We start from the raw sequence: 27,588 nt of genomic DNA, 5'->3' as shown, positions 1-27,588 counted from the left end.
CACAAAAAGAGAAACATGCTATGTACTCATTCATACATGGATTTCAGACATGGAACAGGAGATTGCCAGCCTACAATCACACCACCAGAGAGTCTGGGATACAGGGAGGATCCTAAGAGAAATATGCATGGTTCCCCGGAGAAGGGGAATGAGACAGGATCCCCTGAGTTGATTGGGAGCATGGAGAAGGGAAGAGGAAGTTGAAAGAAAGAGAGGGGAAGAAGAGGAGGGAAGAGCAGGACAAGGGGGAACAGGAAGTTTGAGTCTGGGGAAGAATAGAGGAGAGCAGGATGAGAGATACTGTAATAAAGAGAGCCATTATAGGTCTGAGGAGAGATCTGGCACTAGGGAGATATCCAGAGATCTAAAAGGATGATACTAACTGGCAATATAAATAATAGTGGAATGGCTACCTTAAATGCCCTTGCCTTATAATGAGATTGATAACTACCTTATATGGCACCCTAGAGCCTTCCTTCAGAGGCCAATGGAAGCAGAGACAGACACTCACAGCTAAACAATGAACTGAACTCCTGGAAACCAGTTACAGAGAGTGAGGAGTAAAAACTGTAGGGGTAAAATATGGACTGGCGAAACCCACAGAAACAGATGGCCTGAAAAAGGATGAGCTCATGGTCCCCAGACTGAATACTTAAAGACCAACATGGGATTTATCCAGACCACCTAAATCTGGGTGTCAGTGAGGAGGCTTCTGCCATCTGTGGGACCTGGCATAGGAATGGACTTTGGGAGACTACTCCACTTGGAGGGATGCTCTCTCAGCCTGGACCCATGGGGGTAGTGTTGCTAGGCCCTGCCCTGGATGATATGACAGATTTTGGAGATCCTCCATAGAGGGCCTCACTCTCCCTGGGGAGTTCAGTGGGGATTGGTTGGGGTATTGTGGGGAATTGGTGAGGAGCATGTTAGGCGAGGAGGAAGAGGGAGCAGGGATTGACAGGTGAAGCAAACTTGTTACTAATTTAAATAAAAAAGAGATAAAAGTCCCAATTAGTGAGAAAGCCTATGGTTGAAGCTAAGAATAAATATCTTAGCTATTTCAAATTGACATACTCAAGCAAGGCAGGTCTCTTCTTAATCACTACTAATTTCTAAGTTACAACTGACAAGCATCAATATCCCAGCAAAGCACAGTTTTCATATCAGAAGTTCTGGTTCTTTCTAATCATAGCTGGTTTGTTCAGCTCCAGATAAACAAATCTATAGATTTTTCACACAGAAGCATTTTCTTCCCTCTGCAACTTCACAGGTCAGGCCTACATTGGTTACACTGCTCTTAACATTTCTTATCTTCCATACTTCTGTAGAAGAGCTCACTGAGATCTCAACACTCAATTACTTTTCTGTCACATAGTTCCAAAGGTCTTGGACAATCCTCCCCAAAACAACCTTGCCATGTCTTTCAAGTCCCCACTATACTGATGCCAGTTTGACTTAGGGTTTCAATTGTGATGAAACACTGTGAACAAAAATCAAGTTATAGAGAAACGGTTTTATTTGGCTTACACTTCCATATCACTGTTCATCATTGAAGAAAGTCAGGACAGAAAACCAACCATGGCAGTACCATAGAGGCCAGGGCTGCAGAGGCCTTGGAGGGGTTCTTCTTACTGGCCTTCTCCCCATGTCATCATACTGATTTCTTATGCATTGCAAGACCAACAGTCCAGTGATGGCACCACCATTACTGGGCCTTCCTCAATCAATTGCCAACTAAGAAAATGCCTTGCGTGTCTAGCTACAACCCAATCATATAGAGGCATTTACATGAATGGGCTTGTATGCAGTCAAAAGACTTTAGCTTGTTTCAAGTTGACATAAGAGCATGCAGCCTCATATCTATCAAAACTCAATAATGGAATCCACTACTGGATCTATAACCTTGCTCACCACAAGCATTTGATGTGGAACACAGTTGGAGAATACCCTCCTTACTGTAGGCTGAGACAAATTCAATTGAAAGGAGGTTAATTACCATCACAAGAGTCTTGACACTATTACATACTCTTTTTTTCATAGTACAATGGGAATCTGCACCCATGAGGTACATGCAGATACTGGACATCATAGAGCATGCTGCAAGGCCCCAGATGATTCTGTGTATATAAGCTGACCCTCAGTATCTTGGAAAGTGTCACGTAAGGTTCTCTATCTATGTAGAGGATGCCTTCCAGGGTTCCTTCTTTCTTCACACATTTAACTTGGAATCATCAGGGACAAACTGCTTACATCATATCAGATGACCTTTGTAACAACGGTTATGGATGCAAGTTTCACAGCAAGGCTTCCCCATTTGGGTTGGTCCCTGTGGCTTTGCTATTCTTAGACTTTGATGGCATAATGATACCAGGGACTTGAGAAGATGATCCTCAGACATATTTTTCCAACATGTGTTTGTCACTGGGACAGAAGACCTCAGATGTGAAGCCTGAAGGTAAAAAGTTTGAAGACTTCTCTAGGGAATTGCAGCAAGCTCATCTGGAACAAATAGGTGGTTGAATGGTCTCTTCTGTCTATAAAACTTATAAACTCACAGAGAGGAACACACAGGTTCACCTGTTGCAGGTATGCACATGGCATTGTTGCAGATTCCATCTGTGGTCAGGAAAACACTGACAATGCTCACCTTGATATCTTTATTCTTGACCCTGAAGCGTCCTATGTGCCTGTGCAATTTGATTAACTCAGGATGTCCTGCCTCTTTGAAAGACAATGTATACCAGGATGGAGACATGGTGATCACCGCATTCTTACCCCTTTATACCTATCAAACCGCCCCACACTCTGAAGGGCCAGAAAGCACAGACATTTATCCACGGTAAGTGTCTCTTGCCTTCTCTTCCTGGCTCCAATCTCCAGGAAACACCCTTAATCCATTTAATGCTTGTCTTCTCAACATTGCTTCCATTCCACAGTGGTAAGAGTTTTTCATGTTAACCTATAGTCTTCTATTTTTATACCTGAAAGCTGAGTGCACAATCCTTCTCCAGCTGGTTCAAACACATCTATTTTGCTGACAGCTGTTGTGCAGAGGCCAAGTGATGTAACTGGGAACCTTAAATTAAGGAAGGTGTGCATTTTAGTACTGAAAGTTGACCACACAATGGCACTTCTACAAAACAAGGTTCACTGCAGGTTTTTATGCGAATTTCTTAATGTCTGTACCAAAAGTTTGCTACTGTGTGTTCCATTTTCCTGGGGTAGTTAGGTATTTAAAACTTTTTGAAGATCACTATTTGCTTCCAGATGTGCTCCTGCACCCTGGTGTCAGAAGCCAGGCCAGGACTAAAATCAGGCAGCTGTGATGTTTACATTCCCTCCAGTTAATGACCAACGCTGGTGCAGGAACGTCACTACAATCAAAGAACTGTTTAACTAAAGGCAGAGACAGACTTGTACAGAATTTGAACAGTTGTCTTCTGCTCTTGTGTGCAGAGAAGATGCCAATGATACAAGAGCTTGCCCCTCCTGTCAGAAATTGATGTGACAGGTGTTGCCTGTGGCTGCTGTGCACACTTAGGAAGACAGATGGCAGGAAGGAAAAGCAGCTAACAGTTCCTGCTTAAAAGCAATCTCATTTCTCCCTACATCTAACTGTTGGATGCTGTCTTTGCATTCTCCATCATTTTGTCCTGTTTGTCTCCTTTCACTTTCAGTAACTCTGCCAGTCATGTGTGCTGTTGTCACTGTGGCCCCCCTGTGGCTATGACTCCCACAGATCCTGCTCTTTGTGAGTACTTAGAGAGATGCAACCCATTAGAATTATTAGAGAGATTTTGGAACTTTATGACCTGGATCTGTCTGGTATCTAAATACAGCAATCATCAGCGATATGTGGTAAATTTAGTAATAATATGTTTCCAATATGTAAGGCAAACATCAAGCCTATTAGCTCCCGAGTACTGAAAATTAGATGCAAGAAAACTCAGCGCAAATTTGTCAGCATGTTCTCTAATTTTGTGCATGGCCCAAGTACATTGTATATTTTCTGGAGTGCTGAGTGATGTGTTCCGTGATGATGTCAACCTGCAGGAATCCTCCACCTTTAGTAATAAACCCTTTGCAAAGTCTACACTTGCAAATTACATCAATCATACTCTGTCTAATCTCATAACATATCTTTGGGACACCATTACTAACCATGCAGGGCACTGTGCCTTGAGTTCGTATCTACATTTGAATTGGTTTCACTGGCAAAATATTTGCCTACTAAGCTATCTCCGAGCGAAATTTTTTTTGAATATTGTTCACAAATTTTTTGAGCTTGATAAATACTACATATTTTTCCTTATATTTCATTTCCTTTATCAATTAACTTTAATTTTGACAATATGATTTTTGCTCCAATGTTCTGTGATCACATTCACCCCCATGACACACTCATCTTCCACAACACCCACACCTTCATCTTTCAGATTCATAACCATCCCTTTGTCATCCCACTCCCCTCTCTTTCATCTCCAGAGTCATTTCTCTCTCAACCCAGTTTAAATCGCACTTTTCATCTTCAAGAGTCATTTTCATCCTCCTCTCATGACTCTTATTAGTCTGTATAAATATTCTTCATCTTCAGAAATAAGATATACACAGGCTCACTCAGTTCTGCTTGAAATTTGACCTTTTATTTCTTAAGACCCATGTAAAATCTACACTGCTATATTTTCCATTTTGGGTACTTGTATTTTTACTGTAAAATTTTCTCCCTGAAATCAAAGGAAAAAATAAGTTTACATGTGGAAGAACATTGAATATGGCTTTTAAAAACACAGTAACATCAATTATTGATTTCCTAAAATACATTTCTTAGTTATTTCCCTCTGAATAATGTGTTTTAACCTCTTTCCAAAAAAACCTGAATTTATCGTTCATATTTCAAAAGTACTTCACGTTTTTCTCTCCTTCAATTGCCACAATTATTTTGAAAAACTGTGTGCATGTGTGTTTGTGTAACCATGTGAGCATGTTTGTGAGTGCAGGTAAGAGTGTGTGTGTATACATGTGTGTGCTACAAATATGTTTATTAATATAATTGTGTGGGAATGTGCATGGGAATATGTATATGTAAGAGTACATGTGGCAGTGTGTGTTTCAGAATGCGTATGAGTGTGTGTGTGTATGTGTGTGTTGCCTGTGTGAATACGTGTGCATTTGAGTGTGAGTGTGTGGTTTTGAATATGAATGTGTTTGTTGGCAGTTCAGAGGACAGTCTTGGGTTCTGTTCTTCACTTCCCACCTTGTTTGAGAGAGAGCATCTTTGTTGTTCATTGCTGCACACACCAACACGACAGGCTCATGGCCTTTTGGAATTCTCCTCTACTTCTCATGTGTCATTCTATAAGACCACTGGGATAGGAAACATTTGCTACCATGTCCTGGGGAGGACACGCACTCAGGTCCTCACACATGTGCATGGCCAGTATGTGTCCTTTCATTCACCTCCCAAGCTCCTATCTATAGTTACTAGGTTGACTTGGTTCAGGATTACTTTGTAATCATTTAAATTTTAACTTGGAATGTATAGTTCCAGGATTGTATTCTTCCTGCCATTCATATTCAAGACTTCAGTGTGGGCCACATTCCTCTCTCGTAGGATGATCGTCCCATTACCACTTCCCTCTTACAGTTTCTCTTCTTGTATACTTGAAACTACATTTAACCACTGATATGATTTCCATTTTAATCTATTTAATATTATTTACGTGGATTCTTATGAGTTTATACATAGCTTGATTTATGTAAGTCATTTAACACTTGAGATTGTTTTTTTGCTTGTTACTTCAAACACATTTGCACACCTGATGAGCTAGTTGTTCAGAATGTCTGTGACTGACATCAGAGCTCTTTTCTACATTTGAAGTTTGTGAGCACTGTCTCACCATCTCATTTGCTGACTGCATAACCTCCCCAATTTTGTTTCTCTTCACAACCAGTTTATCTTGGTTTAACTTGTACACAGTGACCAGAAGAAAATGTTAGGTTCTTGGAAAGTAGATTTACAGTCATGTACCATGAGGCTGCTGGAAATTAAACTCAGATCCTCTGCAAGAGCAGCCAGAAATATTCAACATCACATAACCACACAGGAATGGGATTCAGAATCCCATGAAGTTCTCCTATGAAGTAAAAAATAATAAACCTCACCTTAATGTTTCCCAATGAGTAAATATTGCAAGGGGAAACTCTCAAAGATAATCAGACAACAGGGAAACACAGCATTGTTCAATGTAGTTAAGCAAAACACACTGAATATAAAAAGAATTAAACACCTAAGCCCTCAGCTATGCAACGCATCATATTCAGAACACGACCATGTAGTGGATATTCCTAGAAAAGTGAAATAACTGCCAGGACTAACATGGCACAAACATTCTAAAACAATTACAAGCTTTTATATAATATCATTTTCAGGAATGACCATTTGGTATTGGAAAACCAACTTATATCCTCCCTCCTTGGGAATGCTATTCCTCCAACTCTCAGAATTTCTCATTTACTTCTGTTTTGGTGGAGTGTTTTTATATAATGTTGAGGCACCTTGGGCATCTGTCCATATTAACATATCTATTGTTGTCCTTGTCTTGAAAACATGCATGTAAGGAACATGATACAGACTGAACAGCTTGCATTTATGTATTCAAGAATATATATGTATAAGCATACATATTTAAAAATGATTGATAAATATGAGGTCATGAATTGAAAGAGCATTGAGGAGCTTTCAGTAAAGGTTGTTGGAAAAGGAAGGGGGGTAAATAATGTAATTATATTGCAATTCAAAATTAAAATAACAGATAAAAATATTTCTGGGAAGTATAATATCAAAAATGTGAATGTCAATGCCTAATGTTTAACAAAAAAGAAAACAGAGATCTAGGAAGTTAAGATTAGGGCCTCACTAAAGTGAAGCTATATAAAAAGGCAAGAAGAAGAAATATAAAATGATGTATGGGACAAGAAAGCTAAGTAATTCATTCAAGGAGAGATAAAAGATTAAAACAACCACACACTGTGCAGCAGATGGTGCCAGTTATCCAGACTGGCAGTGTGGTCCCATGCTCATGGCGGAATGTGAGTTGAAGCTACCATAGAAGTGATTTGGTTAGCTGTCTGCAGGCAGAAGAATGTGTACCTGAATTCAGATAGCCAAAACCTATGTAAAAGTTTGTTGTGACTGGGTATGTACCTGTAACTCCAGAATTTTGAGGCATGGAGACAGGATAGCTGACACATCCTGGCTGCCAGAGGAGTTCCAGGTTCAGTGAGAGATCAAGATAAATCATATTGAGAGTGAGAAAGCAGGACCCCAGACCTTCCCTAGCATCCTCATCTACATATACAAATGCATATCCAGTATATACATGGTCTTACATTACACCACCTATGTACACATATAATAACAATTAAGTTAAATACATAATAGAAAATACATGCAAAATCTAAACATAAAATATGATTAATGAAAATTAAACAAGGATATTCAAAATCACAATTAATGCAGAAAAAATCAATTGGCTACCTATAGACTGTAGAATCACATAGAAATGTCATATCTGGTATGTTCTAATCATTAGAGATGTTAAATTACATGAAGAATCAAAAAATATATGGTAGATACCAATGAAGCAATTGTGGGTGGAAGCATACAGGAAGTTCACATGCAAATAAAATTCACAATTATGAATCAAATGACCCACCTATTATAAAACAGATATCTAATTATTTTTATCCTAAATTATATGTCATTATGTAACTTAAAGACAAAAACGTGAGGTTAGACAAAAAGCAAAAGAGGCATATAAATGAAGGATGTGTGACCCAGATATCACAAGTAGAGTGACTTGAATTTTAGTTCATCATTAACAAGCATCTTGTCTTCAAGCTGGAGAGACTGATCAGTGGGAAACAGCACCCTGGTGCAAGCATCAGGGTCTCAGTTAGATTCTCTACTGATCATATGGAAGCAAGGTATGGCTGCACGTGCCTCTAATCCCAGCATTTGAAGACAGGGACAGAGGAGCCTCCTGAACAGCGTAGCTGGAAGTACAAGCTTCAAGTTCACTGAGTGATCTTGTCTTAAAGGAAGAAGTCATCTGGTATCCTCCTCTATCCTTTGCTTGTGCACACATCTGGATACATCACACACACACACACACACACACACACACACCCCAAATACATTCACATATGCATTATATACACATATATACAACAGATACATATGTACACAACACATATGTACATGTAAAATGCACACACATATATACACACACAACATGCTTATACCAACACCCATATACACACTATATCTTGTCCTGAACCTGCAGGAATAATGGTGGCAAATGGCAAGGTGTCAAGTGGGAAGAATGAAGATGAGGAATACAGATGACAAAAAAAACTGGGATCAGAAAGTCTCGCATAAAGTGATGCCTTAAGCCAAACAAGTTTGTGAAGCAGTGCAGCGTCCTATATACTCGCTGCAGTGGGAAAATGGCAACAGTCAACTGAGAGCTAAGTCAGACAATATTGTCAAGTAGAACACAGAGTATTTCAGATCCTAGTGCCTTAGGACTGATAACAGCTGCCCAGGGAGAACGGTCATGTCAGAAACGTCAAGTTTGACTCCTCTCTTTATCTGGCTCCATCCCTAGATAGGCTGTGCTAATTACAACCTAAGACAAGAATGTAGAACAACATTTCTCTTTGTCTTTAATCAGGCACTCTTAGAAAGTCTCCATTCAGTCTGGCTCCCCACAACATACATGCTTCCACCACGCAGAAGCACACAATATCTATTTTTCACTTTTATGAAGGATAGGCATTCCAAGATAAAGGTACGTGATGATCATGTAGTGACTTCCTGCTTCATGAATGGCAGATAGTCTTCTTGTTCTATCCTCACACATAAAATAGATGAAGGAAATGGTCTATCATTTTAAAAACCACATAAATAATATTTAACAGCTCCCTGTATGTGCTGTTAAACACAACCTCAAGACCTACTGATCTCTGAATAAGCTCATGTCATAGCTTCATCAAATAACAAGGTATATCTTCAACATGGAAACTCTGAGGGGAAGTTTTTCTTTAGTGCATGGCAGTTACTGTATTGATTTTGAAGACAATGGTGATAGAAGATTGTTCTGTCCTGTCCTCTGCACAGTATCCATCCCACCAACTACCAATTTGCAATGGCTTTGATTTTTGCTGTAGAAGAGATCAACAGAAACCCCCTACTTTTACCTAACACATCTCTGGGTTATGGGTTCTACACTGTTGGGCTAAGTCAAGACGAAACAGTGCTGACTTTTCTCATTTGGCTCACTGGTCAAACCTCATTCATCCCAAACTACACCTGCAGAAGAGAGGAAAACTCTATTGCTGTAATCACAGGAACAACATGGGAAATTTCTTCCTTAATTGGCACATTTCTGGGACTTTATAAATATCCACAGGTAAGATTACATAAATGGGAATATTATCCTTTGATGCCAACAATGGGTACCAAGGAAACAGCACAAATAGGAAAGACTTCATCTGTGCTGGTGGTACATGCCTTTAATGCCAGCACTCAGGAGACAGAGACAGGCAGATCTTTGTGAGTTCCAGGCCAGCCTTGATTACATAGCTAGTTCCAGGGCAGCTAAGGCTAGAAAAAACAAAACCTGTGTTAAAAAGCTAAGAGAGAGACAGAGACAGTGACAGAGACAGAGACATAGAAAACTTCATTTGTGTGATTCAACATACCAAGTCTTAGAATAAATGATATGCCAGGAATCAAGATGTTGTATGTGCAATCGTTTCTCATTTGTTTTTGGTTTTGTTGTTGTTGTTGTTGGTTTGTTTTTTGTTCTTCGAAACAGAGTTTTTCTGTGGCTTTGGAGAATGTCCTGGAACTAGCTCTTGTAGACCAGGCTGATCTCAAACTCACAGAGATCCACCTGCCTCTGCCTCCCAAGTGCTGGGATTAAAGGCAGTGCTGTCTGTGCAATCTGAGGACAGGAATTTACATGTAGGTACCACCAATTTCCTCATGATAGCACAGCAGAGACAGGATAATCCCTGTGGATTCCTGTCTTCTAGTAAGGCAATAAAAACATGAATCTCAGTGTTAAAGAGAGATCATACCTTAAGAACACTATGTGGTGAAAGTATAGGAAACTCAAAGCCCTCTTATAACCTTCACATGCAATGTACTCATACATGCATCTCTCTCTCTCTCTCTCTGTCTCTGTCTCTCTCTGTCTCTGTCTCTCTGTCTCTGTCTCTGTCTCTCTCTCTCTCTCTGTCTCTCTCTCTCTCTCTCTCTCTCTCTCTCTCTCTCTCTCTCTCTCTCTCTCAGATACACACACACACACACACAAAATCCCAACCGACTAACTGATCTTTTGAAATACAAGAAATGCTTTAAGGCTGTATAATTGAGATTTGTTGATATAGCGACATTTCTTTTGTTTGAAATATACCTGCAGGGTATGAGATAAACATAAACACATGTTATAGAATGATCTCCAGATGTTAGAGTTGATTTAAATGTAAATTTAACTTTTTACAACTTTAAGCTACTGTTTCATTCTCACTGAGTTTATAATTTTTAGAGACTCCTACTTCATGCCACTCCTTGTTCTCTTTTCCTTAGCTTTCCTTCGGACCTTTTGAAACAAATTTGAATGACTCCATGAAGTTTCCTTCTTTGTATCAGATGACCACCAAGGACTCTTCTCTGGCCTTAGGCATGGTCTCATTGATGGTCTACTTCAGATGGAACTGGGTGGGACTGGTGATCTCAGATGATGAAAAGGGTGTTCACTTTGTCTCAGAACTGATAGGAGAGATGGAAAAAAACAGTGTCTGTGTTGCCTTCTTAGAAATGATCCCAATCAGCCATGTATTCTCTATGACGTATGATGACGTATACCACAGCCCTGTTGTGGTGAACTCAGTAAAAGTCATCATCATCTATGGTGACACTGACTCTTCTTTAGGTGTGCTTTTTAGAAGATGGGAATATGTATCTCCGTGGAGAATCTGGATCACCACTTCACAATGGGAAGTGACTACTGCTATGAGACATTTCATTCTTGACTCATTCCATGGGACTCTCATCTTTTCACAACACCATGGTGAGATTTCTGCTTTTAAGGACTTTGTAAAGACAGTTACCCCTTCCAAATACCCAGAAGACTTTTTCCTTGCAAAACTGTGGGAGAATTATTTTGATTGTGCACTCTCTGACACTTCCTGTAAAGCATTAGAAAATTGTTCATTTAGAGGTTCCTTGGAATGGTTACCTTGGTACCACTTTGACACTGCCATGAGTGATGGCAGCTATCATGTATACAATGCTGTGTATGCTGTAGCACACACCCTCCACAAGATGCTTATGCAGCAAGTAGACATGCAAACAGTGAAAAATGGAGAAAGAATGAAATTTCCTCCGTGGAAGGTAATGATTTTTCATTTGGATGATGTTGACTGTCACCACAGGAACTTAGTTAAATGGCCCCAGAGGTGCTCCAAATAAGTACCTTGGGATTTTTTCCATAAAGAAATCTTATAGGCTGTTTTTCCTGCTTAACAGGAAAATGTAGATTTGGGTGTAAATCATAATCAAAATTCCAATATCATATAAGGAAATATTGAAGTGCTGAGGACCAAAGTTTATGCTAAAGATGAAGGGCTAAAAGTATTTTGGGCTACTAATGTTTTCAACAGAACATCCGTAATTTCTTCCCATTATATTCTTTAATATGAATAAGAAATTTAGGAACATATCAGGTTCCTAAATAGTGTACAGTGCCAACTAACCAAGTAATCTTTTTTTATTATTTTAATTTTAAATAGCTTGCTTCACATGTCAATTCCAGTTCCATACCCCTCCATCCCTCCCCCAGCCTCCCACCCTATCGTCACTTCCTTCCACATAGGGGATATCTAGAGTCTGTCATTTCACTCAGGGCATGGTCCAGTCACTCCCCTTAAGAATCCAGGCTGAAAGAGCATCCCTCTTTGTGTTATGAAAACAGGAAGTCTGTTTGTATGCCAGGGATAGACACTGATCCACTGCTCAGGGCCCCTTAGGTTGCCCAGGCCTCCTCACTGACTCTCACACTCAGGGGGTCTGTATCAGTCCCATGCTGACCTCCCAGCTGTCGGTCTGGGGTCCAAGAGCTCTCCCCTGTTCAGATCAGCTGTCTCTTCTGGTTTTGCCAGCCCATTCTTTGCCAATTTGCTCATCACTCCTCTCTCTGTCACTGGTTCCATGGGTTCAGTTCAGTGTTTAACTGTGGGTGTTTGCCTTTGCTTACATCAGTCACTGGATGAAGGCTCCAGGATGTTTATAGACATGAAGTTCATTATCAGGAATAGGCATTCAAGGTGGTCTCTCCACTACTGTTTAGCTTGCCAGTTGGTGTCATCTCTTTAGATCACTAGAGGCCTCACTGGTGCCAGATCTCTCTTCTAACCTATGATTCCCTCTTCCCCCTATTCTACCCCCCACTCAACCTTCCTGTTCCCCAATGACCTACTCTCTCTTCCTCTTCTCCCCCTCTTTTCTTTCCAGCTCCCCCCACCCCTTGCCGTGTTGCCAATCTGTCCAGAAGATCTTGCCTCATTCCTCTTCTCTGGGGTACCATGCATCTCTCTTAGGGTCCTTCCTGTTTCCCAGACTCTCTGGCAGTGGGATTGTATGCTGGCACTCCCCTGATCCATATCTAAAGTACATATACCAGTGAATATATACCATGTTTGTATTTTTGTTACTGGGTTACCTCACGCAGGATGGTTTCTTCCAGTGCCATCCATATACTGAGAATTTCAAGATTCCATTGTTTTTTTCTGCTGAGTAATACTCCATTGTGTAAATGTACCACATTTTCACTATCCACTCTTCAGTTGAGGGGCATCTAGGTTGCTTCCATGTTCTGTCTATTACAAATAATGCTGCTATGAACATAGTGGAGCAGATGTCCTTGTTGTATGAATTTGCATCTTTTGGATATATACCAAAGAGTGGAATTGCTGGGTCTTGTGGTAGACTGATTCCCATTCTCCTGAGGAATCTCCATACTGATTTCCAAAGTGGCTGTACGAGTTGGCACTCCCACCAGCAGTGGAGGAGTGTTCCCCTCTCTCCACATCCTCTCCAGCATAAATTGTATTCCGTGTTTTTGATTTTAGCCATTCTGACAGGAATAAGATGGTATCTCAAAGTTGTTTTGATTTGCATTTCCCTGATGGCTAAGGATGTTGAGCACTTTCTTAAGAGTCTCTTGGACATTTTAGCCTCCTCTATTGAGAATTCTCTATTTAGTTCTGTACCCCACCTTTTTTTTTCTTCTTTTCTTTTATTTTAAATAGCTTGTTTTACATGTCAATCCCAGTTCCCTCTCCTTCCCCTCCTCTGGCAGCCCTCCACCATCCCCCCATCCTCCCACCCTATTGCCAATTCCTTCCACATAGGTGATATCTAGAGTCTATCATTTCATTCATCATAGGGTCCAGGCACTTCCCCAAGAGTCCAGGCAGAGTGCGCAACCCTCTTTGTGTTATGGACACACGATGTCTGTTAGTATTTGAGGGATAAACACTGATCCACTGCTCAGGGCCCCATAGGTAGCCCAGGCCTCCTCATTGACTCTCAAATTCAGGGGGTCTGGATCGGTCCCATGCTGGCCTCCCAGCTGTCGGTCTGGGGTCCAAGAGCTCTCCCCTGTTCGGATCAGCTGTCTCTGCTGGTTTTGCCAGCTCATTCTTTGCCAATTTGCTCTTTGCTCCTCTCTCTCTGTCGCTAGGTTCCTTGGGTTCTGTTCAGTATTTAACTGTGGGTGTTTGCCTCTGCTTCCATCAGTCACTGGCTGGGAAATAGAGAGGGGGGAGAAGTGGAAGAGAGAGTAGGACATGGAGGAACAGGAAGTACCCCACCTTTTAATTGGATCTTTTGGTGTTTTGGAGACTTGCTTCTTGAGTTCTTTGTAAATTTTGGAGATTAGGCCTCTGTCAGATGCTGGGCTAGTGAATATCTTTTCTCATTCTGTCGACTGCCTTTTTGTTTTGTTGACTGTGTCCTTTGCCTTACAGAAGCTTCTTAGTTTCAGGAGGTCCCATTTGTTAATTGTCAATCTCAGTGTCTGTGCCACTGGTGTTATGTTCAGGAAGTGGTCTCCTGTACCAACTCGTTGAAAAGTATCTCCCACTTTCTCTTCTAAGAGTTTCAGTGTGATTGGATTTATGATGAGATCTTTGATCCATTTGGACTTAAGTTTTGTACAAGGCGATAGACATGGATCTATCTGCAGTCTTCTTCATGCCAGCCTCCAGTTATGCCAGCACCATTTGTCGAAGATGCTTTCTTTTTTCCATTGTATAGTTTTAGTTTCTTCGTCAAAAACAAGTGTTCATAGGTGTGTTGGTTAAAATTAGGGTTTTCAGTTTGGTTTCATTAGTCTACCTGTCTATTTTTGTGCCAATACTAAGCTGTTTTCAGTATTATAGCTCTATAATAGAGCTTGAAGACAGGTATGGTGATGCTTTCTGAAGTTCTTTTATTGTATAGGATTGTTTTGGCTATCCTGGGCCTTTTGTTTTTCCAAATAAAGTTGATTATTATTCTTTCAAGGTCTGTGAAGAATTGTGCCGGAATTTTGATAGGATTTCATTGAATCTGTAGACTGCTTTTGGCAAAATTGCCATTTTTATTATGTTGATCCTACCAATCCAAGAGCATGGGGGATCTTTCCATTTTCTGGTATCCTTTTGATTTCTTTCTTTAAAGACTCAAAGTTCTTGATATGCAGGTCTTTCACTTCCTTGGTTCACATTATCCCTAGATATTTGATTCTGTTTATGGCTATTGTAAAGGGTGATGTTTCTCTGATTTCTTTCTCAGCCACTTCATCATCTGTATATAATAGGGCCACTGATTTTTTTGAGTTAACCTTGTATCCTGCCACTTTGCTGAAGGTGTTTATCAGCTCTAGGAGTTCCCTTGTGGACTTTTTTGGGTCACTTATGTAAACAATCATATCATCTGCAAGTAGTGAAAGCTTGACTTCTTTTCCTATTTGTATCTGCTTGATCTCCTTTTGTTGTCTTATTGCTCTAGCTAGAACTTCAAGTACAATATTGAAGAGATATGGAGAGAGTGGACAGCCTTGCCTTGTTCCTGATTTTAGAGGAATTGTGTTGAGTTTCTCTCCATTAATTTGATGTTGGCTGTTGGTTTACTGTATATTGTTTTTATTATGTTCAGGTATGTTCCTGTTATCCCTGATCTCTCCAGGACCTTTATCATGAAGGGGTGCTGGATTTTCTCAAAGGCTTTTCAGCATCTAGTGAGATGATCATGTGGCTTTTCTTTCACAGTTTGTCTGTATGGTGGATTACATTGATAGATTTTTCTAATGCTGAACCATCCCTGCATTCCTGGGATAAAATCTACTTGATCATGGTGGATGAGTTTTCTGATGTGTTCTTGAATTCGATTTGCTAGTATTTTATTGAGTATTTTTGCATCGATGTTCATGAGGGAAATTGGTCTATAGTTCTCTTTCTTAGTTGTGTCTTTGTGTGGCTTGGGTATCAAAGTAATTACAGCCTCATAAAAAGAGTTTGGCAGTGAGCATTCTGCGTCTATTGTGTGGAATACTTAGAGGAGTATTGGAATTAGCTCTTCTTTGAATTTCTGGTAGAATTCTCTGCTGAAGTTATCTGGGCCTGGGCTTTTTTTGTTTGGGAGACTCTTGATGACTGCTTCTATTTCATTAAGGTTATAGGTCTGTTTAGATTGTTTATCTGTTCTTGATTTAGTTCTGGCAAGTGGTATCTATCCAGGAAATTGTCCATTTCCTTTAAATTTTTGAATTTTGTGGAGTACAGATTTTCAAAGTATGCCCTGATGATTCTCTAGATTTCCTCAGTGTCCGTTGTTATGTCCCCCTTTTCATTTCTGATTTTGTTAATTAGCATGCTCTCTCTCTGTCTTTTGGTTAGTTTGGACAAAGGTTTTTCTATCTTGTTGATTTTGTCAAAAAACCAACTCTTTTTTTATTGATCCTTCTCAGTGTTTTCCTGGTTTCTACTTGATTGATTTCAGCTCTTAATTTGATTATTTCCTGGTGTCTGCTCCTCCTGGGTGAGTTTACTTCTTTTTGTTCTAGAGCATTCAGCTGTGCTATTAGTTCTCTTGTGTGACTGTTCTCCAGTTTCTTCATGTGGGCACTTAGTGCTATGAACTTTCCTCACAGCACTGCTTTCAGAGTATCCCATAAGTTTGGGTATGTTGTGTCTTCATTCTCATTGAATTGCAGGAAGTCTTTAATTTTTTTTATTTCTTCCTTTACCCATGGATGGTGCAATTGTGCATTGTTCAATTTCCATGATTTTGTAGGGTTTCTGTGATTTCTGTTATTGTTGATTTCTAATTTTAATGCATGGTGGACTGATAAGATACAGGGGGTTATTCCAATTTTTTGTATCTGTGGAGATTTGCTATGTTTCCTATTATGTGTTCAATTTTAGAGAAGGTTCCATGTGGCTCCAAGAAGAAGGTATATCCCTTTGTGTTTGGGTGGAATCTTGTATATATATCTGTTAAACCCAGTTTGGTCATAACTTCTATTAGTTCTTCTGTTTCTTTGTTAAATTTCTGTGTGGAGGTCCTGCCTAGCAGTGAGAGCAGAGTGTTGAAGTCTCTTACTACTAGTGTGTGAGATTTTATGTGCGATTTGAGTTTTAGTAATATTTCTTTCACGAATGTGGGTTCCTTTGTATTTGGGGCATAGATGTTCAAAATTGAGACTTCATCTTGGTGGACTTTTCCTTTGAGGAATATGAAATGTCCTTCATCTCTTTTGATTGATTTTAATTTGAAGTCTAGTTTGTTAGATATTAGGATTGCTATATCTGTTTGTTTCTTGGGTCCGTTTGATTAGAAGATCTTTTCCCAACCCTTAACTCTGAGGTAATGTCTGTCTTTGATGTTGCGATGTGTTTCTTGTATGCACCAGAAGGATGGGTTCTGTCTTCATATCCATTCTGCTAGTCTGTGTCTTTTTTATAGGCTAGTTGACACCGTTGACTTTGAGGGATATTAATGACCATTGATTGATGATTCTTGCTTGTGGTAGTGTAGTTATTGTGTGTAGGTTCTCCCTTTTTCTTGTGGTGTTTGGTAAAGTGGGATTATATATTGCCTGTGTCTTTTTGAGTTTAGTTATCTTTGTTGCGTCTAGGTTTTCCTTCCAGCACTTTCTGTAGAGCTGGATTCATGGATACGTATTATTTAAATCTGGCTTTGTCATGGAATATTTTGTTTTCTCCATCTATGGTAATTGAAAGTTTTGCTGGATATAGTAGTCTGGGCTGGCATCCTTGTTCCCTTATCATTTGTAGGACATCTGTCCAGGATCTTCTGGCTTTCATAGTTTCCATTGAGAATTCAGGTGTAATTCGGATAAGTTACTTGGCCTTTTTCTTTAGCTGCTCTTAATATTTTTTATTTATTCTGTAGGTTTGATATTTTGATTATTATATGGTGAGGTGACTTCTTTTTCTGGTGGAGCCTATTTGGTGTTCTGTAAGATTCTTGTATTTTCATAGGCATATCCTTCTTTAGGTTACACAAGTACTCTTCTATGATTTTGTTATGTATGTTTTCTGTACCTTTGAGCTGTATTTCTTTGCCATCTTCTATACCAATTATTTACAGGTTTGGCTTCTTCATGGTGTCCCATATTTCCTGGATATTTTGTGTTAGGGATTGTTGGTTTTGAGATTTTCTTTGGTTGATGACTGTATATCTTCTAATGAGTCTTCAGCACTTGAGATTCTCTCTTTTATGTCTTGTATTCTATTGGTGATACGTGCATCTGTAGTTCCTGATCGTTTGCCCAGCTTTTCTATTTCCAGCATCCTCTTGTTCTGTGTTCATTATTGTTTCTATTTCAGCTTTCAATCCTTCAACTGATTGAGTCATTTCCTCCATTTGTTTGGTTGTTTTTTCTTGGTACTCTTTAGATTCTTTGAGATATTTGTTTATTTCTTGAAAATTTTCCCCATTTCATGTATTTTTTTGTTTTTTTCTTCTATTTCTTTAAGGGATTTCCTCATTTCCTCTTTGAGGGTCTCTATCATCTTCATAAAATAATTTTTAAGGTCTGTCTCATCTGCCTCATCTACGTAGTGCTTTTCAGCTCTTGCTGGCATTGCTGGCATTGGTTCTCTAGATTCTGGTGGAGTCATGATGGTCTTTCTATTGCTGAGTGAGCTCTTATTCTGTCTTCTTCTGATATCTTCTTCCAGTGGGTGCAGGTGGGGTCTTTTTGTCTCCACTGGTGTCCTTCTTTCTTGAAGCTGAAGATAGGGATGCTGACGCTGAAGCTGAAGCTGGGGTCATCGGAGGTTTTGGCCTGGAAGGGCTGATGCCTTTCCTGAAGCGGTGGTCGCCGGAGGTTGGCGCCCGAAGGGCTGATGCCTTTCCTATCTGGGCGGGTCTTCTGGATGCCAGGAGTGGGCCCCCAGAAGATTGAGGGTATGTGAGTTGGGCGGGGGTTGGAGAGTGGTCCCATGGAGACCCAAGCTCACCTGAAGCTGGGGTCCCTGAAAGGGCTGATGCCCTTCCTGAAGCTGGGGTCACTGGAGGTTGGCGCCTGGAAGGGCTGATGCCTTTCCTGTGTGGGCGGGTCTTAAAACATCTCTTCAAACTGCATCTGGTAGAGAAACTGTCTTAGGTGTGTTTCCTTTGGCTCTGATAAAATGTAGACAAAAGCCATCTAAATGAGAAAGGGCTTGTTTGACTCATAATTCCAATTTATAGTCCATGATCCTAAAGAAGTCAAGGAAGCAAAGATTTAAAGCAGTCTGGCACATCAACATCAACAGTCAAGAGCAGAGGGCAATTACTTACAGCATGAATGCTATTACTCAGTCGCTCACTCCGCAATGATCCTGCTCAAACTCAAGGGAAGTCTTTGTAACCCAAGTTACACAATCCCTCATAGATATACTCAGAGGCCAAATTAACCTAGAAAATTCTTCTCTGAGTCCTAACTCTCAGGTGTTTCTAGATTGTATCAGGTTCATAGTTAGAACTAACCATCACAAACATGAATGATTAGTGTTGAAAACCACAGCATTTCATAAGCAAACCTGAGATGTATCTGAATATTCTGTCCACATAGTTATATGATAGTTTTGTTAAGTCACTGTAATCATTCATTATTTTCTGTTATATACTTGTAATGGTGCTTCATTTTTTAGGACTAATTAATTAAACATGAACATGACATATTTCTGGTTTTTATCTTAACAATGAATATTGCTATTCTAAATCTTGCATGTACCTTAGCTGAACCACGTCCTGAAGAACATTCAATTCAAGAATCCCACTGGAGACTCAGTAACTTTGAATCCTTCAAAAAACATTCATATAGATTATGACATTCTGAACTTCTGGAATTTTCCACAAGGTCTCGGATATAAAGTAAAAATAGGAACATTTTCCCCATATTTTCCACCTGGTCAACAGTTGTCACTCTATGAGGACAGGATAGAGTGGAGCACAGGAGTTACAGAGGTGGGTGGAATCTCACAACATGCTTTACAGAAGATAGAAAAGTATGAAAAAATGGAAAAAGTGCTTTGCTGAGTCTCATACCTCCATACAAAATAAAGATGACTGCACTTGGCTCTGTTTGCAAACTCACTCCTTACATTCAAATGTTTTCTTGCTAAGTTCATTATTGCCAGATATTATCACATTCTTCCCCATGTATATTTCTAGATATTATATATGTTTGTTTACATGCATATTCATATGTGCATTATCCATATATCCTGTTACAGGGTGTATGTACACATTCATTAATTAACTGAATGTAGGTTTATAATATTAAATTTGTCAACAATCAAGTACTCGCATGAAATTCAGTTGCCAGATCAATCCTTATGTGTCCTCATATCTCTGATTTCCTCAGACTCCCATCTCAGTTTGCAGTGAAAGTTGTGGCCCTGGATTCAGAAAATCTCTTCAGGAAGGCAAGGCTGTCTGTTGTTTTGACTGCAGCCTCTGCCCAGAAAATGAAATTTCCAATGGTACAGGCAAGTGCGTGTTTTTAACCAATGGTTGGAATTAGAAATCATGCAAAATATAATCACATAGACTATATTCTAAAAGTTTTTGGTTCATAGTGAATATTCATAATCATCAACAACATACCCCCTTGTAATAGCCCACATTTGGCAGCTTCACAGAATTAACATCCATGTTTTATTCAGTTTCTAATTTTTGATAACAGAAAAAGAGTCTGATATTTGTTTCTCTCTGATAAATTTACATGTAGAATCTACATACATGTATCCATGCCCAATCTTTTTGCCACTGTATTAACCTGACATTAATACCATTACTGTGGTACAGGATAACCCTTCCAATGCCCAAAACTGTTCTTGAAATAGATCAAATATTAATAGACAGTACATTTGTCTTAAGAAATTCAGGGACTGTAGCAGAGGCTAAGAAGTGAAGAACACTGACTGTCCTTTTAGAGTACCTGGAGTTGATTCCCAGCATTAAAATGATGGCTTCCACCTGTCTGTTACTCCAGTCCCAGGAGTTATTGTGGGAAATATAATATACACATGTGGTGTACAGATCAACATTCAGGCAAAATACTGAAGCCAAACATACAGAGTAAGTAATGCATATGTCTCACATAAAAATAAGTGGAACATATTGATTTAAATGAGAAAATTATGTTTTCTGCTCTCTGTAATGCACAGATGAGCAGGAAAGAAAATCTGTGAAGATGTACATTTAGGGTTTAGCCATAAAGCTAAACCATTGTATGTAAAAAGTCTTGCAGAATGATGTAATATATATACATTTTAAGAGTAAATCATACATGTTTAGGTGGAGTTTTACCTGAATATAAGATGATCGAAGGATAGGGCATATGGTTTTTATTACCATATGGAATGGATAAGTATAGGAAATTGCCAGATCATGTAATATTCAGTACATCATTAATTTCTTGAACAAAACTGGATAATCTGACCACCCAAAAATAATAGAACAATCAACATGATTAACATCAATGTAACACTCCCCTATGAAATGCTTTCAAAATAAATTTAACAACAAATAACACATCCAACAAGTTAATGTTGGTTTCATTCTTGTGATGTAATGATGTTTCAACATAAACAAGTTATTATTTGAAATCCACCACATAAATAGATTCAAGAACAGAAAACACATGATGATCATGCAATTACGTAAGGAAGTTTCTTGGAAAAAAAGTCTAAAATTTCATCATGATAAAATTTTTTAGAGAATTTAGGCAAAGAAGGGACATATTGAGTCATAATAAATGCAACGTATAACCCACAGCCAGCATCACATTAAAAAAAGAGATTCAAAGTATTTCTACTATCTCAGGAACAAGAGAAGGTTATATGCTCTGTAGAGTTTAGTGCTTGAAGTCTTAGCTAGAGAAGTAAGGCACCCAGTAGAAAAGGGGAATGCAGATTATAAAGGACGAAGTCAAAGTGTCTTTGTACCAGAAGACAGGATTCTATTTCTAAAAGATAATAAAGATCTCTCAAGAAACAGCTACAGCTGAGAAACACCTTCAGCTAGGCAACAGTACAAAAAGTAACTCAGAAAAAAGTTTTCTTAATAATAAAGTTCTTCCTAAGTTGTTATCTTTATACTCATTGGTTAGTGTAGTTCTCAACCCTCATCAGAGATGCTTCTTTCCATAGATGACAGTTAACAGAGACATCTATCTCAGGTCAGAAAGAGGAGAAGAAAAATATGTGGAGACACCTGTCACAAAGCCCCTAATCTGATAGCTCAGAGATGATCACTGAAGTATGGGGAATAGATCATAGGAGCCATGGGTAGGGGATGGCTGCGGCAAAAATATTTTATAGATGTGCACTATTTTTGTCACTGTTGCATGCATGGACTCAATTGAGCTGTGACTGCATGCACAAGACCCACACTAGGTCAAAATAGGCAAGCTCACAGAATTGTTGGTGTCTGAGATCATAAATACCCATTCCTACATGAGGAACATTTGATGGTGAAGTGGGAATCAGTTTTCTCTGAGCATGAGGCATCTGAGAGGCTACCAAAGCTCCAGTGAATCAAGGTGTAGTAGTCATCGGTAAGTAGACTCAGTGGACTTCAAATAACTGCATATGAGGTAGGGAAAGAAAAGTATTGGGGAGGATAGGAAAAGTATTAGGTGAGGGAAAATGGGTTGTAATGCTGATCTGAACATATTGTTTGGGTTTATGAAGTTCATGGTCAAAATGATCAAAAACTGAATTATTTTGGGCATGAGGAAGTAGCTTGTTGTGGAAAAGCTTTCTCATACAAGTTTTTAGCCTGGGATTGTTTTCACATCACCTTTACTAAAAGTGAGGAATTACTAGAAATGATTTAACAAAAAAGAATTGAAATACACACACACAGATACATGCACATACTTTTGTGCCAGGTTTGTGGAATCCCAGAGACTAAGCCAAGGAGTCCACACTTCTGATGCAAAAGCCAAAGGTTTCTTTAATCAAGTTGCCAGCTTGGATCTCACCCCATGGTGGGGAGATGAGATGAGATGCCCACCAGCCAAAAAGAGAAGCATTTAAAGGGAAAAAAAAAGTGGAGGGGCAGTCCTGAGTTTCAGTTTCCCAGGTTACAGAGATTACTTAGCATACCAAAGTTTATCATGAGACTTGAAAGCCTTGAGAAGAGAAGAGGAGGAGTCCTGAGGCTGTAAGTCTCAGTAGGGTTCCAATAGTTACTGAGATTGCTTATCACAGTAAGTTTGTTATACAAAGTGATCATAAGAAGAAGGGCCTTGAGAAGACAATGACTGCATTTGATTAGGTAGAAATATAATTGGCACATCTGTGGTCTGGGATTCAACAGCTGAAGGCACATCCTACCATTGTGGGCTAATGGAATAGCTGCTGATGCGGTTGCAGCTGCTCTTGGGTCTGAGCTTCTAATCACGTAACCCCCCTTCACTTAGTTAGGTATTTTAATTCTCCTTATTACGTTTCATCTGTACAAAATCTATCCTTTTTTATGAATTTTATTTAAATTCGAAACAATCTCATTTTACATATCAATCCCAGTTCCCTCTCCCTCCTATCCTCCATGGCCCCAACAACTCCCCATCCCATCCCCCATCTAGTCCCAAGGAAGGGTGAGGGCTTCCATGAGGGATCATCAAAATCATTTGGGGTGGGGTCTAAGCACTCCCCTGTGTATCTAGGCTAAGAGAGTATCCCTCCGTGGGATTTTGTATACTAGGGATACATCCTGACAAAACCTATTCTTGATTGAAGTAGCTTGACTTGTTTGATTTCTTGCTTAATTTTCTGAGTTCCTTGTGTATTCCAGGTAATAACATCTGTCAGATATACAGCAAGAAATGGTTTCCATACATTCTTGGGGATGTCTCTTCATTCAATTCATTGTTTCTTTCCTGTTAACGAGCTTTATAATTTCATGATATTATGTATGCTAGCCTTTGGTATTACTTCATAAGTGGTTACAGGACTGTTCAGAAAGTCTTATGCTTACGTCTTAGATTTTTTGTTGTTGTTTCTATGATAGAACACTATGACCAAAATCAATTCCAAAAGGAAGGGTGCATATGGCTTACATATGTAGTCCATCATATGTTGAGAATTCATGAATGAATACAGAAGCAATGAAGGCTCTCCACTTACTGCTTTGCTCCTTATACCATGCTCTGACTGCCTTGATATAGCACTAAGGACCACTACCCAAGAGAGCTAACCATCCCAGGGGGCTGGGCATACCACAAAGGCATTAGTCAAGAAAATGCATTAAAGGTGTATCGATAGGAAAATCTAATGAGGACTTTGTCTCATTTGAGATTCCTTTTCACCAAATGATCCAGGCTTATGTCAAGTTGAACCTAACCAACAAAGGTAATAACCTGAAGTATTTTCAATACTTTCTTCTATGTAACGGACGTAGTTTAATTTAACATGCAGTCATTTATCAAGAGATGGAATAGAAAGACTGATGAACAATAAAAAATATTCAGCTTCACTATATGTCAGATAACTGGAGATAACAGCTTTATTCAGATTCCATCTTTTAACAGTTAAAATAACACTCATTTAATAATAAATAGCAACACATCATGGGGGAATTTGTTCAAAAGGGAATGTTTACTTACTGCTAACAGGAGAGTAAACTAAATCAGGCACTGAAATCAGTGTCAATTTGTGAGCAGCAAACAAAACCATTATTTTCATGAAGAAACAACCCTCAAAATGGTAAAAATAAACCTTATGTTGATACATCAGAAAACCAGTTAGTATCTGGAATACATGAAGACCAGACAAAAGTGAGCATCAATGAATCAAACATCCCCAATAAAAACTCGAGCAAGGACACACACACACAGTTCTCAAAAGTCCAAACACACATACCTGGGGAGCATTAAAATATGTTCAAATTACTTTAGACATCACAAGAATACATATTAAAATTTATTTCCAAATTCATCACATCAAGTCATAACAACCAAGATCAAACAACAATAGCAAAACACTAAAAGTGACAGCAAATTCCCGTGTGAGTGAGGGGAATGGATAACATATTTTCACTGATGGTGGAAATTCATACTGGTACAAACATTATGACACCAAGAGAAATACTGAAGTAGATGAGAGACAGACCGTGAAGCCTCAGCCTTACACAAAGAACTATTGGCAACTCTCGAAACCTGAGACTGGGAAAACTGGAAAGCTGAGCAAGAGTTATCTACTGTTTCTGTGTAGCAAAATGAAATATTTAACATTTTCTGTTGTGGAAATTAAGACTTATGCATAGGGAGGTATTGTTCCCCAAGTAACAGTACTCTATATCATCTGTATTTCCTTGGTAATTTGCACATTACCTAGTTTTGATGACTACCTACTACTTCAGCGAAAAAGCCAGGGTATAATTTTCAGATGACCAACTTAGTACAATATAAATACATTGTAGTCCCCTTAATTTATTGTTACATTTTTAATAAACAAAAGGTGATGCAATTGTTAGCGTTCCATTGCTTTTGTAGAGACCTGACCAAAAGCACTTTCAGAGGGAAAGAGTTAGTTTTACAGTGTATCATGAATAAAAAGCATGGAGGAACTCAGTTCATAAACCTGGATGAAGGAACTGAGGTGGAGAGCATTGAGTTGGTTAATAACTTTCTCCCCATGACCCATCTAGGGTACTTTGTTAGTACAAACTAGGACCAATTTCTCAGGTTAGATCTTGCTACAAAAAATGCCCCATAGATATGTCAACTGGTCAGTAATGGGGACCCTTTCTCATTTGATATTCCATTTTCAAAAATGACCTATAATTTTTTGTTTTAAAAAAACAATGCAAGGCATGATGTTCTTAAAACACAAACTTGGATGATTGTTAATTGATGATGTATTCATACCCATCAGTGGGATTTACATAATTCTCAGCTAGTTTTGAGGGCTTTAATTTTTTCTGCCATGGGAAGAGAGAGTATTAGTATCCAACAGACACCTAGACTTCTAGTTCTCAGAGATCATGATGTCCAATGTCATAGATACAAGGGAAATAAGTGCTTGCTCTTGTGAAAATGCAAGCCTAAATTACCATAACATACCAAATGTATAATGAAAATAGTTATTTTGTCTTAATTTGGAGACAAGAAGAGAAGTTTCATGAATACAATCTACACATTAAAAAGACATTTGTTTACTTGATAGTAAAGAAGATATGTACTATTAGCCAGGAAGATTCTTCAAAGCAATGGTCTATTGTTCCTTCCTATCATTGGCCAGAAGAATAATTGGACTATCTTTCAGAATGCACTACTTTCAAAAGTATGTGTGTGGGGGAGGGGTTCAACTGGGAGAAACTCACTGAAGTTGTATTGATGACACCTTACATTTCTTGCCAGATGTTGATCAGTGTGTGTCATGTCCAGATGATCAGTATGCCAACACAGAGCGAACCCATTGCTTCCAAAAAGCTGTGACATTCCTGACTTATGAAAACCCCTTGGGGATGACACTGGCTGGCATGGCCCTGTGCTTCTCGACACTCTCAGCATCTGTCCTTGGGGTTTTTATAAAGCACCAAAAGTCTCCTGTGGTGAAAGCCAATAACAGGACTCTCAGCTACATCCTTCTTGTTTCTCTCACCTTCTGTTTTCTTTGCTGCTTGCTATTCATTGGTCAGCCCAACACAGCCACCTGCATCCTGCAACAGATCACATTTGGTGTTGTGTTCACAGTGGCGGTGTCTACTGTCTTGGCCAAAACCATTACTGTGGTGCTGGCCTTCAAGATCACTGCTCCCGGAAGAAGGATGAGGGGGTTGCTTAAATCAGGGACACCCAGATTCATCATTCCCATCTGCACAATTATACAAATTATCATCTGTGGAATCTGGCTTGGAACCTCCCCTCCCTTTGTGGAAATAGATACACATTCTGAACATAGTCAAATTATCATTGTGTGCAATAAGGGCTCAGTCACAGCCTTCTACTGTGTCCTGGGATACTTGTGGGCTCTGTCCATAGGGAGTTTCACTGTAGCTTTTCTGGCCAGGAAGCTGCCAGACACCTTCAATGAAGCTAAGTTCCTGACATTCAGCATGCTGGTGTTCTGCAGTGTCTGGGTCACCTTCCTCCCTGTTTACCACAGCACTAAGGGGGAGGTCATGGTGGCTGTGGAGGTCTTCTCCATATTGGCTTCTAGTACAGGGCTCCTAGGCTGTATCTTTTTCCCGAAGTGCTACATAATAATCATGAGACCTGTTAAGCTCTCATTGAAAGCCACAAGAGACAGAGTGCCGTGGAAATAATCAGTCTTTAGAATAACTCATGTTACATTTAAAAATTCTTAAGCGGTGTCAAAAGAATTTCACAGATTAAGTACCTATCTACAGTGTACATCCCTCAAAGATTAATGACTTGCTAAATATTATGTGTTTGTAGAACTTTGGACAGCTGTATGTCAAGAGTTAAATTATTTTGGGTTGTTTAGACTTCTACTTAGCCAGCTATCACTTGTCTCTGCATGTGACTTTTGGATAAATACTTTTTCAATGTACAAAATTATCTTAGCTTCCATCAAACAAAGGGTGAAGGATACTATAGGATTACATCAGACACTTATTACATCATTGAATTTCCAGGTTTGCTGTGACTTTGCTACAAGATTTATTCAGAATTTTAAAATGTCTTGATTTACAGATTAAATTTTTCATTACTATTTTTGCTTGCTTTTTGTTTTGACAATTTTTATTTAAGTTAGAAACAAGCTTGCTTGACATGTCATTCCCAGTTCCCTTTCCCTCCCCTCCTCACCCCGCTCTCACCCACCCCTCCAATCCCTCAATCCATCCCTCCTCTGCTCCCCAGGGAGGATGAGGCCTTCCATGGGGGTTCTTCAAAGTCTGTCATTTCATCCAGTTCATGGCCCAGGCCATTCCCAAAGTGTCCAGGCTGAGAGAGCATCCCTCCATGTGGAATGGGCTCCCAA

At 39.3% G+C, this 27,588-nt stretch overlaps 1 protein-coding gene across 1 annotated transcript; it reads left to right on the top strand.

Moving 5' to 3' along the window:
• Window positions 1–2,409: 2,409 nt before the first annotated feature.
• LOC101840753 (vomeronasal type-2 receptor 116-like) lies at window positions 2,410–26,908 on the top strand. The gene is made up of 7 exons (XM_040737046.1): window positions 2,410–2,455; window positions 2,710–2,839; window positions 9,182–9,473; window positions 10,658–11,464; window positions 19,367–19,594; window positions 19,995–20,118; window positions 26,001–26,908. The coding sequence occupies exons 1-7, from the start codon at window positions 2,410–2,412 to the stop codon at window positions 26,906–26,908; spliced, it is 2,535 nt and encodes an 844-aa protein (XP_040592980.1).
• The last annotated feature ends 680 nt before the right edge of the window (window positions 26,909–27,588 follow it).

The sequence above is a fragment of the Mesocricetus auratus genome, unplaced genomic scaffold (assembly GCF_017639785.1).
Source record: "Mesocricetus auratus isolate SY011 unplaced genomic scaffold, BCM_Maur_2.0 Super-Scaffold_100676, whole genome shotgun sequence".
NCBI lineage: Eukaryota > Metazoa > Chordata > Mammalia > Rodentia > Cricetidae > Mesocricetus > Mesocricetus auratus.
This window is presented reverse-complemented; position numbering and strand designations above follow the sequence as displayed.